General features: G+C 37.6%; 1 protein-coding gene across 2 annotated transcripts in view; it reads left to right on the top strand.

Moving 5' to 3' along the window:
• Tbccd1 (TBCC domain containing 1) overlaps positions 1-14136 on the top strand; it is a 33630-nt gene extending 19494 nt beyond the window's left edge. For both annotated transcript variants that reach the window (XM_070029776.1, XM_070029777.1), the window contains exons 4-8: positions 895-1261; positions 5360-5546; positions 5676-6170; positions 9921-10071; positions 13581-14136. In XM_070029776.1, the coding sequence (XP_069885877.1) occupies positions 895-1261; positions 5360-5546; positions 5676-6170; positions 9921-10050 (1179 nt within the window). In that variant the 3' untranslated portion in view covers positions 10051-10071; positions 13581-14136. The remainder of the gene's footprint in view (positions 1-894; positions 1262-5359; positions 5547-5675; positions 6171-9920; positions 10072-13580) is intronic.
• Positions 14137-19005: the final 4869 nt, after the last annotated feature.

Raw genomic sequence — 19005 nt, 5'->3', positions numbered from 1 at the left:
GGACAAATATCTTAACCTATCTGTCTTCATTCTTCATTTCTAAAATGGATGTGATAATGGCATCTACTTTAGGATTGTTAGAATTTAAAAGTTTGTATAACAATGCTTAGCACACACTAGTGGCTAATTATTAGTACAGATTCATATTCTTAATTAAAAAATTAGAGCTGGGCGCTGGTGACTCACACCTGTAATCCTAGCTACTTAGGAGGCTGAGATCTGAGGATCACAGTTCAGTCAGCCCGAGCAGGAAAGTCTGTGAGACTCTTAGTTCCAGTAAACCACCAGAAAACCGGAAGTGGTGCTATAGCTCAAGCAGTAGAGCGCTTGCCTTGAGCTTAAGAGTGCAGGGACAGCGCCCAGGCCCAGAGTTCAAGCCCCACGACCGACCAAAAAAAAAAAAATTAGAAACTGACATGCTCCACAGTCTGAAACTTTTTGAATACTAATATGGTGTCATAAATAGAAAATTCCATAGCTGACTTCAGATGACAGTAGTCAGAATATGAGTGTGTTGAAAGTAAAATTCCCACCAGGTTGTGTGTATAAAGTATATGAAGCAAACTAATTTCATGTATAGGTTTGGTCCCATCTTCAAGATGCCTCCTGTATAAATGCAAAATCCCTCAAGTAATGAAAATTTCCAAAATCCCTAACACTTCCCATTCCAGGGCCTTTCAGACAAAGAATATTCAACCTGTATTACTTTTAAATTAGTTAACATGGAAGTAGAATCTGCTTTTACTCATCCACACAAAAAGGTTTTTCTGTATAGTCATTTAATTGAGTCTTGGGGAATGAGGTGGCATGTAAATGCAGGATAATTAAATGTAAAATGTGTATTTTACAGAATCTATTTGTTAATAATAATTGCTTTTTATTATTTTTTTTCAGAATTGGAATGATCACAGTCACCAGGCTTTTGTCTATGATCATCTGTCAGATCTCCTTGAATTGCTGTTAGATCCAGAACAACTCACAGCATCTTTTCATTCAACCCAGAATAGTCTAGTTTCTCGAGAAGCTGTTGTGGCCCTTAGCTTTCTTATTGAAGGCACAGTGAGTAAAGCCAAGAAGGTTTATCCTCTACATGAACTTGCCCTGTGGCAACCACTACATGCAGAAAGTGGCTTCTCAAAGATCTCTAAGACTTTCTCTTTCTACAAGCTGCAAGCATGGTTGAGAGCCTGTTTGACTGGGAATCCATTTGGTACATCTGCTTGCCTCAAATCTGGAAAAAAATTGGCTTGGGCTCACCAAGGTATTTTTTATATTTTGGCCAATATTGAATTGAATGACAGTCCATTGTTTCCTGGTATATTAATGTTATATATCTTTTGTAGAGGATCTAAAATTCTTCATTTTTGTCAGTCCTGGAGCTTGAACTCAGGGCCTGGGCACTATTCCTGAGCTCTTTTGTTCAAGGCTAGTCCTATAGCACTTTGAGCCATAGCTCCACTTCTGTTTTTCTGATAGTTACTTGGAGATGAGTATTATGGACTTTCCTGTCTGAGACTGGCTTTGAACTGCAATCCTCAGATCTCAGCCTTCTGTAGCTAGGAATAGAGGTATAAGCTACCAGCACCCGTCTAAAAAAATTTTTTTTTCCCCAGTGTTACTATAAGAAAGAAAAAGGTTAGTGTCTTCAACAACAGTAGTCTCAAAGAGCTAGGGCCCTTTTCAAAGAGTTAGGGCCCTTTTGCTCACAGTTGACACAATTCTACCTACAGATAGTCCTCTCTTTGTTGTGCTTCTCTGTCTGTCTGTCTCTGTCTCTGTCTCTCTCTTTCTCTCTGTCTCTGTCTGTCTCTTTCTCTCTCTCTGTCTCTCTCTTTCTCTTGTTCACTTGCTTGAGACTTTTTAAAGTTTTCTATACAATGGAATTTGGCCATCCAATAGCAACAGCCCCAGAGAGAGTTGGTGAAGAGAAAAAGTCTTTTCTTAGTCCACACACACAAGGGGATGTTTCTAAATTGGAAAGTATGTTAGTAACGAGAGTATCTGGCATTGATTTCATCAAGTGTTATTCCTGGTAGTCTTGTTATGGCTAAGTGGATAGGTTCAGTTATTGTATGACTCCTGGGCTTATGCATAAGTTTTAAGAGAAGAGTTTGGTACTACTGAAGCAAGTGACTGACAAAAATCAATGGAGAAAAAAGCTTGCACTAGATCGTACTGCTATCTCTGAATTTCAAAGACAAAGAAAAAATAGCTTTCATATAAATTGTACATATATATATATATGTATTTATTATTATTATTTTTTTTGCCAGTCTTCAGTCTTGAATTCAGGGCCTGGGCACTGTCCCTCAGCTTCTTTTGCTCAAGGCTAGTGCTCTACCACTTGAGCCACAGCGCCACTTCCAGCTTTTTCTGTGTATGTGGCACTGAGGAACTGAACCCAGGGCTTCATGCATGCGAGGCAAGCACTCTACCACTGAACCACATTCCCAGTCCTATATATACATATATTTTTTAATATGAGTTTTGTGACAGTTTGTTTTGAAGGGTATGTGGGATTGAACTCGGTTTCAGGCATGCCAAGTATACAATCAAATGTGTGGTTATAGAAAATAACTGTAAAGATAGAAAACAAAACTCATTTTATAATCTTCCAATCAGGGTTAACATTTTAGAACTACTGAGGTACACACCCCAGAATATGTAAAAATGTTATAACACTAAAAATAGAAAACAATTGAATACTACATACAAATCTAGAGCAGAAAGATTGTAATCCAGCCAGATTCATACTAATGATCCTAGCTACTCCAGAGGCTGAGATCAGAGAATGGCTTTTTGAGGCCAACCCAGGCAAAATGTTTATGAAGCACCATCTCAAATCCCTGTGTGTGGTGGCATATCCCTGTATCTCAACTTTTTTGATAAAGCTTCAATTGAAATGATTTCAGTTCCATGCTAACTCAGGCCAAAAGAAAAAGTTATGAGCATTCCATCTCAACAAGAAAAGCTAGGCCTGGTGGTACATATCTTATCACCTCTGGGCCAGCTTTGAGAAAGAGTAAGATTCTATCAAAAAATTATCCAGAGGACTGGGAAGATGGCTCAGTGGCAGAGCGCTTGCCTTGCATGCATGAGGCCCTGGGTTCGATTCCTCAGCACCACATAAGCAAAAAAGAAAAAGCCGGAAATGGCGCTGTGACTCAAGTGATAGAGCGCTAGCCTTGAGCTGAAGAGCTGAGGGACAGTGCCCAGGCCCAGAGTTCAGACCCCACAACCGGATCCCCCCCCAAAAAAAATTATCCAGAGCAAAAAGGGCTGGAGGGATAGCTCAAGCAGTAGAGGGCCTGTCTAGACAACACAATGGACTGAGTTCAAACTGTAGTACTAAAAAAACAATTGTAACCCAAGACTTCTATATCCAACCAAACTAGTCTCTATAAACTCAGACTCTCAGATGATGTAAGGACACTATAAGTATATGATTCTTGTGTTCATAAAAGAATATAGGCTTAGATATGTTTGGGTCCACACTAAAGGGAAAAAAAGAAAAGAATATTCAACCTTAGGATCACCCTAAAATGTTTGCATCGATAGAAGGATTGCAAATGTAATTTTTTTCTTTTTTTTATTTTTCTTTTTAATTTTTTTATTGTGAAAATACTGTACAGAGGGGTTACAATTACATAATTTTTTTCTTTTACAATTATTTTTCCTCTTACAATTATTTTTCTACAGTAACTGTGTATTATATGATACATATATCATTTAAAAATAATTCTGTGTAGTGAATTATAACTGAACTTTTAAAAATTAAAGATTATCTTTAAGTAGTTTCTACAAAAGTTTCAATTCAATATGTCCCTTTATCACTACAGTGTATTTTTTTTACTATAGTGTATCTTGATCAGTGTCACCACTTTCATCATTCCCTATGTCTTCTAACCCCATTATCCTCTTAATTTAGCTGATTTCATTCTCACTTATATACTAAGGGTGTCCCAAGGCTTACAGACAAGTGCAGGCTGAGAAGCAAGGCTCATAATGTTGGGACCATATTGGGAGAGGAACAGAAATATGTTTTTGGTGTCAGTTTGGGTAAGACATTGTATATAATGGTTATACCCATACTCATACCCAGGTATGACAACATCTGGTAGTAATAATCTTGGAAGTAAAGATATGACCTCAGCTTGACTTCATGAAATGATGCCATCAGTATCATTATGTTATCATGACTATTATGGCAACTTAAGAGAGGTTGCCTATGGTTGGGATAATAATAAAGATGAGAAAGTATTTGTGTTAGGCCAATCATACCCCTTCACTAGCCATGAGACTGTAGAAATAGTACTTAAAAGGAAGACATGATAAAAGCTTAGGTCTCACAATAAATGGATTATAGATTTTAAAATTTTATAGCCAGACCCAAGGAAACATAGACTCCATGGTTTCCTTCATTTGTAATAATTAGTATATGTCTAGGATGGTCCTAGCAGAGGATCACAATAGCTCAGTAGCTATGTACATATGACCATATAAAATGATGCTAATAAAATAAACTCTAAGACACGGAAACAACAGGTCTTTTTTTTTTTTTTTTGGTTATTGACCTTGTTATCAGTGTATTTTATTTCATTTTTCTTTTTCCCTTTGATTTATCCCTGGCAATCACTGTCTTTGATTCTGGTACCCTGTGTCTTGTATATACATTTATCTGACTTGAGGAAGGGAAAGGGAATAACAAAATGGTGAAAAAAGACATAGGATGACCCAAGCAACAGTGATACTCACAAGACGCTATGTTTGTTGGAAATGAACTTTACAACTTCAGGGGAAGGTGGGGAAGAAAGCACAGTGGGAGAAAAAGGAGTAGGTAACAATGTTTGACAAGAAATGTACTTATTGCCTATAATCCTAGCTACTCAGGACGCTGAGATCTGAGGACCACAGTTCAAAGCCAGCCAGGGCAGGAAAGGCTGTTAGACTCTTATCTCCAATAAACCACTAGAAAATCAGAAGTGGCGCTGTTGCTCAAGCAGTAGAGCGCTCGCCTTGAGCTGAAGAGCTGAGGGACAGTGCCCAAGCCCAGAGTTCAAGCCCCACAACCAACCAAAAAAAAAGGAAAAAGAAATGTACTCATTCCCTTAATTATGTAACTGTAACCCCTCTGTACAGCACCTTTACAATAAAATAAAAATAATGTATAACAGATCATGAACAATTACAAATATAGAGAAAGTAGTATAGTTAACACCATTTTATCCAGTACTCAGATATGCTTTTTTTCTCACATGTTATCTAAGTGTAAACAAGGATTTGTGTAACCTTGTGTGGTACTTCACTTTGATTCAAAACTGTCTTGCTTATGTGTTTTTTGTTTTTGTTTTTTAAATAGTTGAAGGTATGACCAAAAGAGCCAAGATTGCTTGCAATTCTCATGTGGCCCCTAAAAGGCACCGCATGGTGGTAATGAGCCAGGTTTACAAGCAGACATTGGCAAAGAGTTCTGATACTCTGGTAGGAGCACATGTCAGGATTCATCGGTGCAATGAATCTTTTATATATCTGCTGTCTCCCTTACGGTAAGCATAGTCCTCTTCAAATTCTGACATTTTGATATTTCTTTTAAAATAGAATTAATCCTTTTTTTCATCAGGACTTTTTTTTATTCCTTATTCAGAGGAATTAACCTCATTTAAAATTGATTTCAGATCTGTGACAATTGAGAAGTGCAGGAATAGCACCTTTGTCTTGGGCCCTGTAGAGACTGCTCTTCACCTCCATGGCTGTGACAATGTTAAAGTCATTGCAATTTGCCATCGTTTGTCCGTCTCTTCGACAACAGATTGTGTCTTTCATCTTCTGACACCTTCACGCCCACTTATTCTCTCTGGAAACCAGAGAGTAACTTTTGCACCCTTTCATACTCATTATCCAATGCTGGAGGACCACATGGCCAGGACTGGTCTTGCTACAGTGCCTAACTATTGGGATAATCCAATGGTTGTGTGCAGAGAGAACAGCAACAATGTCTTCCAACTCTTACCACCTTGTGAATTCTATGTATTTATTATCCCCTTTGAAATGGAAGGGGATACAACAGAGATACCTGGGGGTCTTCCACCTGCCTATCAGAAAGCACTGGCTCAAAGAGAACAGAAGATACAGATCTGGCAGAAAACTGTGAAGGAGGCTCGTTTGACAAAGTGAGTTTTCTGAAGGTGATATTTGTATTTACATGAAACTTCATGAGAGGACTAATTAAGCTACATTTTTATATCTATGCCAAAATAACTAATAAAATACAGTATATCTTTTGCTACAACTTTGGTTTCAAGCAGTATTTTAGGCACTATGTTTGGAGCATGAGAATTTGGGAGGTATTCAGGTATTGTTTTAAGAAAAATATTTAAGTTTTTCTGGGCATGGTAGTACATGCAGTTAAGAAGTTAAGCAGGAGGAACATGAGTTCAAGGTCATCCTGGATTGCACAGCAAATTTGAGGCCACCTTGCACTACATAACAAGATCCTGTCTTAAAAAACCAAAAATGAAAGCCTGAGTTTAGTTGGCAGATAGGAGACTTACATGAATTAAGTCTTATGTAGAATATGCCACATAAGGCCAGGTGCAGTGGCTCATACCTATATACCTAGCTACTTGGGAGACAGAGATTGGGAGGATCTTCATTCTGAAGCTAGTAGGGGCAGAAAGTTCTTGAGACCCTTTTACCTGGTGGTGTGCCTTTCATCCCAGCTGCATGGGAAACACACATAGGTAGATTATGATCTAGGCTGGCCTGGACATAAATGCAAGGACCTAGTCAAAAATAAATACAGCAAAAAGAATTTGTGGCATAGTTTAAGTGGTAGAATGCATGCCCTACAAATGCAAGGCTTTGAGTGCCATCAAAAAGAAAAAATTATGCCACATAATACGATCTTAAGTGAGTTTATTTTAGTTGTTAATATACTATATTAGTTCTCAAATGTGGCTATGCATGGGAATCTTCCCAGGGGCTTGTTAAAAACACAAATTTCCCTCGTTTTACCACACCACAAAGCTATCCAAGGCTGTCCCAAGTTCGTCCAGGGACTAAGGCTAGTTTTTGTCAAAATTTTCCATAATCATTGGTAAAATATAAAAAAGTATAGTGGTTTTAAATCTAAATTTACTCAGTAATTAGTTACTGATCTCATTCTACTTTGGGAGTGCTAAAATACCTTGGTTTTAGTTACATGCTTAGGATTATAGATGGCTGTGACTATTTTCATATCAGGATTTTATTTCAAGGGTATTTGTCTTTGACCTCCAGAGGCCAAGGACACATCATGGCTTGTAGAGATTTTCTCAGAAGGTATCAGTATAGGTAGCCAAAGAAGCCTTGTGGAGGAAATAGGATTTGTAATGGGCCTTGAAGAACAAGAAGTTTGCACAGGTGAAGAGACTGAGATAAATACTTCATAGTAGCTGTCAAGAAGCAGTTGTGGGAGCAGAAGCTTGTGTTTTCTGGGAATCAGTAGCTAAGACAGGATTTTAGGTATGAAATACTGGCAATTTAAACTTAATGGGGACATTGAGCCAGCTTGTGTCACATCTTGAAAACTAGGCAGTGAAAGTTAGACATAAATAGAATTAAGTAAGAAAAGTCATGAAAAGATGTTTAAAATGGTAGAGACATTCATTTCATTTATTCAGTAATATTTATAGAATGCCTACAAGATGCAAACCACTTAGGTGCTGTGGCAGCGTAAAAATGTATAAAGCAATGTGGTTGGCACATGAAGACTGAAGAGATTTGGGAAAGAAAAGTAAATGATATGTCTGGACTTTCAGTGAATTGGACTAGAGTGTAAAGAAGAAAGATAGAGATGCTTCTTACTTTGGTAAGAGGCAGAGCTCAGTGCGAAAGTTTGTGAACAAGACAAAAATAAATCCTAAAAATTGAAGCCCACTTAGAAATTTTGTTGTTGTTATTTTTGGATGCTTGAGACAGTGTCTTGTTGTATAGCCCATCCTGGGCTTGAACTTGTGATCCTTTTCTCTGCTTCCTGAGTGCTGGGTTTATATGCATGTGCAACAGTACCTGTCAGAAAATTTTTTTGAATCAATTTCATCCACAGAAACTACAACTTACAATTAGAAGCTTCTCAGAATAAATAATGTTGGAGGACTGATTGTAGCTCATGTGGTACAGCCCATGCCTAGCAAGCCTCAGTTCAAATACCAGTTCTGTAGAAAATAAATAAATAGAATGATGTTTGTACAATTGTGTAGGTGTACAAATTTTACTCATTAGCAAATTCAGTGCTAAAAAATGGTAGTGTGGTGGCATTTAAATCTTGCCAATTTGAAGATGATCTAGTTTAAGAGTTCAAAATTGTTTTGGGAATCTATATACATTTCTTTATACTTTTTTTTGGGGGGGTCCAGTCATGGGGCCTGAACTCTGGGCCTGGGTGCTGTCCCTCAGCTCTTCAGCTCAAGGCTAGCGCTTTACCACTTGAGCCACAGTGCCACTTCCAGCTTTTTTCTTACGTGGTACTGAGGAATCAAACCCAGGGCCTCATGCATGCAAGGTAAGCACTCGACCACTGAGCCACCTTCCCAGCTCCTCTTTATACTTTCTTTATTCAGTTTCTAATACAGCTTACAAAACCTCTTTAAAAATTGGGCTCCTTTTTTGTATTTTTTTTCTTTCTGGTTGTCATTATCTTAGAAAATAGCAGCCATTTAAAAATACTCTATTTTTTGATGAGCAGCTATTTCATAATGAATGAAATGCTTATTTTTATTAGATCTCTTAGGTGGATTAGATTTTAAGGTGTTATTCTTTGTATTACCATGTCACCAACTATGTAACACTTGGAATGTGTCATGTTTCCTCTCTTGATCTTAGTTGTAACGTATAGATGAGGACCTAGTGAGGTGACTCACCCGTAATCCCAGTACTTGGGAAGTGAATGCAGAAGAATTCAAAACCATTTTGGTACTATACCATCTGATAAAAGGAAAAGGAGAAAGAGAACTGTGCTTTATTTCACAAAAGTGGTTTAGAATAGCTTGCCATTGGCTTCTGGCTCATGTTCTATGATTTGGGGGAGAATTCAAATAAGCATGGCTTTGTTGTGGATTAGATGCGATTTGAGACTGAGAATAATTTTATGATTGGTAGCTTAATATTTTTTATTTGTAAGGCAGGGAGGGGGAGATGAAGTGGAACTAAAGTTATAGTTGTAAAGCAGCAATCAGAAAAGGAAAGGGTGATGTTTGGTCATTTTTGTGGCTTAAGCCATATTTATTTTTCTTCTAGATTAAGGTAATTGTAGAGTGTTCTCTTTGCTTTGGTGTGTCATCATTGCAATGTGGCCCGTCTAACACTGGTGCTCTGTGGAATTGTTGGTGTTCAACACCACAACAGGCAAGAACCTAACTGATAGTGAGAAGGTGGCTGCTGGCTATTAGGCACTGCTCTTCTCTTTATTGTCTTGAATATAATAAACATGCTATTATATTAGGGCCTTTATCATTTCTGTTTCTTCTGCTTAATGGCTCTAGGCAGACCTGTGTACAGGTATCATCTTAGGCCTTTCTTTTCCTTAAGAGAGTATTCCTAGTACTCTGTTCCTTCTCTCTCTCTTTTTTTTTTTTTCCAATAAGTAACTACTTAAGACTATGTATTTATTTTCCTTCTTATCTATCTTTCCTGCAGTCCACAGGGGCATAGACTAAATATGTAAATGGTGCCCTCTAGAGTCATGTAGCTTGACTTGCCCTGTCTCTTTATACTATGCTCTCTGTCAGCATAGTACCCAATATGCATTCCATCCACAATAAATAATTGATAGTATGTATTTACAAAGGACATAGTTATCTAATCCCCCCTTTAAAAAGTCTTTGAGTATTGTTCTATTAGGATTAGGATTCTTATATTTTTACTTTTAATTGTGACTTTAGGGAGCAAAGGAAGCAGTTCCAGATACTTGTGGAGAACAAGTTTTATGAATGGTTGGTTAATACAGGACATCGCCAACAGTTGGACACCCTTGTACCCCCTACAGCAGGCTCCAAGCAAGCAGCAGGATAGAACTGAGACATCATATCTCAGGTAGGCGTTTACAATACAGTACTTGATCCTTTAAAAGAAACTCTTTGGAATAAAATCTTCCAAGCATACCCTCCCCCCCCCCCTCCCCCCCACTAAGCACATAGCATGGTGAACCTCTTCAAAAAATTTTCCACCATTCACATCAGCATACTTATCCATGTTTACCACCAAAAAGCCAACCAAAATATTTAAGGGGTGCCTACAGAATTTTGAGCAAATATAAGCGTCAAGTTTTAGCTTTTTTGTTCTTTGCTTGGCGCAACTGTCTACAAATCCCACCTGTCTCTACTCATAGTTTTGAGTTTTATTCTCTCTTTGAGATACTTTTCCTTTGTCCCATCCTCCTCCAACCCAATTGATAAAACTAGCCAATCTTTGTTAATCACACATGTGAGAACTATATCAAAACTAATTCAAATGAAGAGCTGACAACTGAACCCTAGAACATAGTCACAGACTTATCCTATAAGAACATGAATTTAGACAAATTTTTGGGAAATTATTTAATCCAAATATGTAGCATTTTTAAATAAAAACGTTTATAGTGTTACTTTTTTGTGAAACTCAGTAAAGCATTTTAAAAGACCAACAATGGAAAAATAAAGGACACAAATAGGTAGTTCACAGAAAAATATTATAGAGAAAGAGTGTTCACTTAAAAATAAAGAAACGTAACTTTTGGGAGGAGTAACTCTTGACTAAAATACTTGAAACAAGAAGTGTTTCAGATTTTACATAAATTTTACCAGTTGAGCATCCTAATCTGAAAGGCCCAGATGCTCCCAAGTCCAGAACCTTTTAATTCTTGACATTTTGGGGGGCGGTTTGACAACATCAAAATTAAAAATACAAACACTGCTTAGCAATTTTATTGCTTGAAATTACTTGCAGATAAACTCACATATTTTAAAACCTATTTAAGCAAGATGCCAGTGGCTCACGCCTGTAATCCTAGTTAATTGGGAAGCTGAGAGCTGAGGATTGTGGTTCAAAGCCAGCCCAGGCAGGAAAGTCCATGAGACTCCTATCTCCAGTTAACCACCAGAAAACCGGAAGTAGAATGTGGCTCAAGAAGGAGAGCACTTGAGCTGAAAAGCTCAGGGACAGCGCCGAGGCCCAGAGTTCAAGCTTCACAATGAACAACAACAAAAAAAAACCTATTTAATTTTTTGTCCTGTTAATTCATTTATCAGCTTGTATATAATTTTTAAAAATATATACACATTGTGGAATGACTAAAGCTAATTAATATAGTTTATATATTATATATAATTAATACATAATTATCTCACAGAGTTACCATTTTTATGATGAGAACACTTAAAATCCCTAACATTTTTCAAGAATGTAATGTGTGGGCTAGTGGAGTGGCCCAAGTGGTAGAGCACTTACCTAGCAAGCATACGACCTTGAGTTCAGATCCCAGTACCTCCACCACCAAAAAACCAAAAACAAAACAAAAAGTTACTAATTATGGTCCTCGTCTACTGCTCTAAATTTATTCCTAATTGAATATTTGTAACCTGTAAAAATCTACATTAAAAAGCTGCTCACTGCAGCATGTTTGAAATAACTATGGGCTGGAAACATCTCAAATGCTGCTTAGAAAAGGGCTTGATGCCAATGAACTTATTCATCCATGTCATGGAATTTATCTTTAAAAGAATGAAGTTAGTCTAAACATACAAAAGTGGATTGATCTCGAACTTGGGAAAAATTTAAATGTTGTATATTTGAAAAAAGTGGGCATGGGTAGGATTTTTACAAACAAGTTAATTGTCAGCCTGGAAAATTTCTGAAAAGACATTTTTTTTTTAAAATGTGAACAATGTATTCTTTGAAGAATGAGACAAGATGGGCATCCAGGAAAACTTACTCTTTATTTTTAGTGAGGTACAGTTCATACAACATAAAACTCATCTTGCTAAACTGAAGAATTCAGTGACTTTTAATATACTCTCTCAGCTTTGTGCAACCATCACCATTTTCAAATCTGGAATATTGTCCTCACAAATAAAATTAAGCCCATTGTAATTGGCAGTCCCTCCACATCCCTGCGTCTCCTCTTACCCCAGACCCTCACTACCATTAATCTACTTTGGCATATTCTGGACACTGCCTATAAATGGCACCAATCCAGTTTCCTGTGACATAATGTTTCCAAGCTTTGTCCATGTCACATTAATCAATACTTTGTTCCTTTTTATGGCAGCATAAAGGTTGTTTCGACTTTTCAGCTATTATAAATAAGTTTTCAGCATTTGATTTTGTTTTGTACTAGAGCTTTAATTCAGCTCAAGTCTGGCACTCTACCACATGCTTCTGACTTTTTGCTCATTAATGTGAGTTAAAAATCTCACAGACAGGGGCTGGGAAGGTGGTTCAGTGGTAGAGCGCTTGCCTTGCATGCCTGAGGCCCTGGGTTCGATTCCTCAGCACCACATAAGCAAAAAGAAAAAAGCCGGAAGTGGCGCTGTGGCTCAAGTGGTAGAGCGCTAGCCTTGAGCTGAAGAGCTGAGGGACAGCGCCCAGGCCCAGATTTCAGGCCCCATGACCAGACCAAAAAAAAAAAAAAAGTCTCACAGACATTCCTGCCAAGGCTGATTTCAAACCTTGACCCTCAGATTTCATCCCACTGAGCAGCTAGCTAGGAATGAGCCACCATATCCTGTTTTCAGCATTTGCGAACAAGTTTTTTGTTTTGTTTTTGTACATTTCTTATTGTACAAATGCTGTACAATTACAGTTACATGAGCAAGGTAATGAGTACATTTCCTATTGAGCATTGTTGCCTCTTCCTTTGTTTTCCCCCACCATCCCTTCTCCACAACTATCCCTCCCTTCCTCCCCCGCCCCACTCCCCACTCCCCCACATCCCCACTGAGGTTGTAAAAGTGAACAAGTTTTTATGCAGAGTGGAACTGCAAAGACTTAATCTTAACTATATTTTTCCAAAGTAACAAAAAGATGTTTGTGTATTGCTTATTTTTGAAGTGTATATAATTTTTAATGGATTTTATAATGCAAATATATCTGAGATACAGGAAAATTTGATGGAGATTACACAAAAGAACTCTAAAGGTAAAAATTTTAGTTAAAATTAATCTTAAGTCTGCCAGTTTTTGTTTCATATAGGAACTTTTCTGTTATAAACTAATATGATACAAAAGGGAATATTATTAACAATTATTTTCCTGACCAGAATTTATGTGATTTTCTTAGTTGCATGAAACCAATAGAAAATAGTTATTAGGGGCTGGGAAGGTGGCTCAGTGGTAGAGCGCTTGCCTTGCATGCCTGGGTTTGATTCCTCAGCACCACATAAGCAAAAAGAATAAAGCTGGAAGTGGCGCTGTGGCTCAAGTGGTATAGTGCTAGCCTTGAGCTGAAGAGCTGAGGGACAGTGCCCAGGCCCAGAGTTCAGGCCCTACAACCAGACCCCCCCCCCCAAAAAAAAAAAAGAAATAGAAGATTGTTATTAATATTAGCTTTTTATTTGTTATCTCCAGGACTCTGAACATGAGACTAAGCGGAGGATAGTGCTGCCTCTCCAAAAATGGTCCTGGATACTCTTGCTGCTAAAAGACTTTGGGCTCTTCTTTTTATTTAAGACCTTTACTTCATTTGTATCCAATGCTCATTTGTCACTGCTGAGGTTAAATTTTACCTAAGCTTCTGACTTTGATATAAACATATTGTTTAATGAACATCAGAAAACGGTGATGCCAAAAGAAAAGGTTGATGAAGGCAGTCCTACTATGTCTATGTTAATATTTAAGTGATAAGATAGAGATTTTATTTCATATTTTAATTTGTATGGTGAAAAGATTTCATCCTTTCTGGAGTTAAAAACAGTTCTGTAGTTCTTTGTAATTATTTAAGAGGAAATTGCTACTCCTTTTTAAGAGTAATTGAAAGGAAAGTATAGTTTGCTAATGTATAAATGAAGCAGAGATAGTTTTTATACAAAGATATTTTAGATTGTAAAGTGTGAAACTTAATGAGATTATGTAAAAATGTTTATTTTTTTGTTTGCCTAAGATTTCCAATAAACTCTAAAAAGTATTTTCTCCTTTTACTAAAAATATAAAGCTTTACTTTTAATTAATAAAAAAAGATTTCCAATATCATTCTGTAAAATTATATCAAAGTAAAGTTGACATTTGGTTTGGAGAACCCTATTCTTCAAGATAAAGGAAAATAATTTCAAATTTTTTATATGAATCTGGCCATTTTGAAAGGCTGCTTATATATTTCTGAAGGAAAAAAATCTTCTGAATATTTGCTAATTCTAATTGAACTTCCATAGTTTTTACTTTTAAGATAAAATTCAAGCAAGCAGAAAATTACCCATTAAAATTACCAATTAAAAAACCACTTGAGGGGCTGGGAAGGTGTCTCAGTGGTAGAGTGCTTGCCTTGCATGCGTGAGGCCCTGGGTTCAATTCCTCAGCACCACATAAATAGAAAAAGCTGGAAATGGCACTGTGGCTCAAGTGGTAGAGCACTAGCCTTGAGCTGAAGAGCTGAGGGACAGTGACCAGGCCCAAGAGTTCAGGCCCACGACTGACAAAAAACCAAACCAAAACAAAAAAACCTGGAGTAAGAGAAATGTGTTTTAGATATTGTTAATGCAATTAACAGTATTAATCAGATACTTTCTTTAAAATTCAGAATTCTAAGCATTTAACAATATTTACTTCTCAGTAATCATATTGAGGCATGGTGACCATTTTCTAAACTGAACATAATACATCCTTTGGAGTCTCATTTATAAAAATATTTGTTGGATAGCTTTGTTAGCAGAAAGATGAGGAAGTTGGACTTTAAAGAAGAATGTACTTGACCTAGAAAATTAAATGAGGCGATGATTTTTTTTTTTGTCGGTGTAGAGCCTGAACTCTGGGCCTGGGCGCTGCCCCTCAGCTCTTCAGCTGTAGACTAGTGCTCTACCTCTTGAGCCTCAGCCCCACTTCCGGCTTTTTCTGCTTTTGTGGTGCTGAGGAATCGAACCGAGGGCCTCATGCATGCAAGGCAAGCACTCCCACTGAGCCACCTTCCCAGCCCGAGGCGATGAGTTATTGTGTCTTTGAGTTTCCATAAAGTATTTTGTCATTCCTAAAATAAGAGGTATATTAAGGGCCAAAAAATGCTCTCTGAAGAGGTCCCAATGTAATATTGTGGGCAGAGAGAAATGGGGCCATATTTTGAGTCTCATTGTAGCTGTCAGTCCCTTGTGTACTGTGGCATGGTTCTTGTGGATTACAACTCTTTTTTTTTTTTTTTTTTGGTCGGTTGTGGGGATTGAACTCTGGGCTTGGGCACTGTCCCTCAACTCTTCAGCTTAAGGCTAGCACTCTACACTTGAGACACAGCGCCACTTCTAGTTTTCTGGTGGTTTATTGGAGATAAATTATGGACTTTCCTGCCTGGGCTGGCTTTGAACTGAGATCCTCAGAGCTCAGTCTCCTGAGTAACTAGGATTATAGGCATGAGCCACCAACACCCAGCTACAACTTACGTTTTGAAAATAATTCAAACTTGAAGAGAATCCACGCATGCCCTTTGTGTTCATTCACCAGTTGGAAACATTTTTCTCCATCTACTCTTATTACTTTTTATATAGTACTGTTGTTTTTTTTTTACTGAATAGTTGGAAAATAGATTGCAAACATATTAGTTATTCTAAATACATAAGTGTGTTTTCCCACTAAACAAAGACATTCGCTTACATAGTCATACCATGATGATCAAATTTAAAGTTAAACGTTAGCTAGATGCCAGTGGCCAATACTTTTAATCCTAGCTAAGCAGGAAAATCTGTGAGACTAGTTAATTACAGAAAAAGCCAGAAGTGGAACTATGGCTCAAGTAGTAGAGCACTAGCCTGAAGCAAAAGGAGATAAAGGACAGCACCCAAGCCCAGAGTTCAAGTCCTAGGACTGGCAAAAAAAAAAAAAAAGTTAAACATTTGTACAATAGCCTCTATAATACTATCCGTATAAAAATTTTTAAATTGTTCCAAGAATGATTTTTGTAGTTATTTCCCTCCAAACACAAGACCATTTATTGCCTTTGGTTGTCTATAGTTTGTTACCAGCAATGTCACTTTTGTCTAGAAATTAGTCTTTGGACTTACCTTCTTCAACCTTGTTAAAGATAACTAACAAAAAAAAAAAAAGAAGAAAAGAAAGACATTAGGGATTTCAAAGAAGTTGCTTGCTGAAAACAAAACAAAAATGGCACAAGGAAGAGAGAATTTTCGTTTTTAATTTTTAAAACTTTGGCCTGGTTTTGGTGTCTTGACTCAGCAAAGTCTATAATACAGCAGGGCTTGGTAAGCATTAAAGAGGCTACTGAAGCTCTCCTTTATTTTATAATCCCAATTGTTTTTCTAGAAACCATCAATAGACTCTAAATGACTGACTCAATTTTTGGATCCTATTCTCATGACCAAGCAAATGTTTGATTTGAAACCAGCCCAGTATAAATGTCTGTGTGCTTCTAACTCTAGCTATTCCTGGATTTCCTTCAGCACTGGGGATATCAACCCATGCACTAAAAATGTCTAAAACTGGAACCAAGGTAAGTCAGTAGTCATACTGAATTTTAGCCTGCCCACTTTTTACCTACTGAGACATTGAAAGGAGTATGGAGAAAAGCTTTTGCTTCTTGCCTAGAGGTGAGTACGAAAGTGGCAAGAGGGCAAGGATTGGAAGAGAAGGTTATGAAATGCTTACTATTTCCTACCATATGCCATGTCATACAGGTAAATAATACATAAATATGATGATTTTTGCCAGCAGTGAATACTGAATGAATATAGGAGAAGAACATGCTGATGATAATCACATAGAGAGCTTTTAGGAATCAATTAAAATTGTGTTTTGGGAAATTTAGCCTCAGCCATTAATGTTCCAAAAGGCCAAAGTAAAGGAGGGGGGTGAGTCACGCGAACTGAATCCTCCACCTCCTTCATTCTGGCAGTGATTCTTATTAGGCTTTCTCAAAATCACCTCTAAAATATTTGACTTCCATTTCCTGAGTTGGAAATTCATGTGTCAGGCAGGCAGGGCTGTGGGAAGGAAGGGCTTCTCTATTTTGAGCAATTTATGTTTTTTTTTCCCCAAATCAGGCCAGATGTCTTATAGAAAGCCCCACATCTAGATTTGATTATTTCCTCATGTTTAGATTCACACTAAACATCTTTGGCAAGAGAACTATGTAAGCAACATTGTGTACTTGCAAGTACATTATTGGTTAGGAGGTGCCTGTTAAGTGCCAATTATGGAATTAGTCCGGAAGTTTGGGGAGGGAGGAAGGCAATGTCTTTTAGTGCCCTAACATTTGTGCAAATCCCACTAACAATTTAAAGTCCTTAAAGGGAGTTCCATGTTCCCTGAGGGAAGGCTGTTCCATAACAGCCTCATGTAGATACACACACACACACACACACACAGGCACACACACACACACACAAACACAGGCACACACATGTATGCCTGCGTCAAAGATTTCCAGAGTAGTTATGCTGTGCTCTAGCTCATAGCTGGGTGCATTTATTAGATAAAATAGCTTCTTTGCCAAACCAAAAGAGATGATAAATTCTTATTCTTTAACATTGTTTCTTCTTTTCCCACTGTCTGGAAGCAATGTACTCAGGAATTATGGGCTTGGCAAAAGAAATGGATTTTATTAAATGTCATTCTTCCCTCTGAGATTCACAAGGCATTTTTTTTTCCTGCTATATTAGATTGTGGAACTATTTTTTTTTTTTTACAAACATGAAAACAATAGGAATTGTGTAGTGATTTCAAGGAAACCCTACAAATTTTTTAATCCTTTTAAAAAAATATTCTTTTTTCCCAAGGGTCAAAATCTCCCCAAATTGCAATAGAGTGGGTAGATTTCATGTTTATTTTACAAAAAGAAATCGAGTACCAGAGTAACAGTCTCTGATTGAGATTTAAAGTGCTCTCATTGAAAGAGGAGCTCACACCTGGAGCTCAGTATTTACTCCATAGCAAAACAATAAATACTTGTTTCAACCTTGGCCGGTCTGCTGGGAAGATAAACAGCATGGTAATCACCATGTGAATCTCTTCTCAGATACTAGTAGAAGTCAGGCAAATGTGTAGAAGGCTGTTAAGTATGAGAAATAGTAAAGCAAAATACATAATAACTGTGTTTCCCATAACATATCTCTTGCAAATCCTTGTGGCTTGTGGGCTTAAACTCAAGGCCTGGGCGCGGTCCCTGAGCTCTTTGCTCAAGGCTAGCACTCTATCACAGCTTGAGCCACAGCTCTGCTTCCAGTTTTCTGGTGGTTAATTGGAGATTAAGGATTTTTGAGACTGGGCTGAGTTTGAATTGTGATCTTCCGATCTTGGTCTCCAGAGTAACTAGGATTACAGGTGTGAGCCACCACCACCTGGCTGCAAACACTTTTCTTTTTTTCTTTCCCTTCCTTTCTTCCTCCTCTCCTTTCCCTTTCCTTTCCTTCCCTTCCTCCTCTTCCTCTTCCTCTTCTTCTTCCTGCTGCTCCTCCTCTTCCTCTTCCTCCTCCTCCTCCCCCCCTCCTTCTTGTCAAAACCCAGAGGCAAATTGAATGGACAAATTATGGCATTTAGAACATTACTATTAGAAATGTTACTTGATTTTCCTAAAGATCTCCTTACAGGTCACAGGAAAGCCTCACGGCTCTGGAACAGTCTTTTCAGAATCTGAAAGAGTAAATGCTGCTATGTAAAACAGCTTTGTAGGTAGGAAGACTATAAACAAAAAATAAGCAACATTACCAAGCAGGAGCTTTGTGTGTCTATTACTTTGCTGCACTAGATTGTAACTAGCTAGTGACCTAGGTAAGTCACTTCATCTGTTAATAGCTGTAGAAAAAGCTACTTGCCGGTTGATCACATATAAAACTAGCCAAGC

Source organism: Dipodomys merriami, unplaced genomic scaffold, assembly GCF_024711535.1.
Source record: "Dipodomys merriami isolate MVZ:Mamm:240054 unplaced genomic scaffold, mDipMer1.0.p SCAF_2, whole genome shotgun sequence".
NCBI classification, from domain to species: domain Eukaryota; kingdom Metazoa; phylum Chordata; class Mammalia; order Rodentia; family Heteromyidae; genus Dipodomys; species Dipodomys merriami.
Note: the sequence above shows the minus strand (reverse complement) of the source record. Positions and strands in the feature narration are given on the sequence as shown.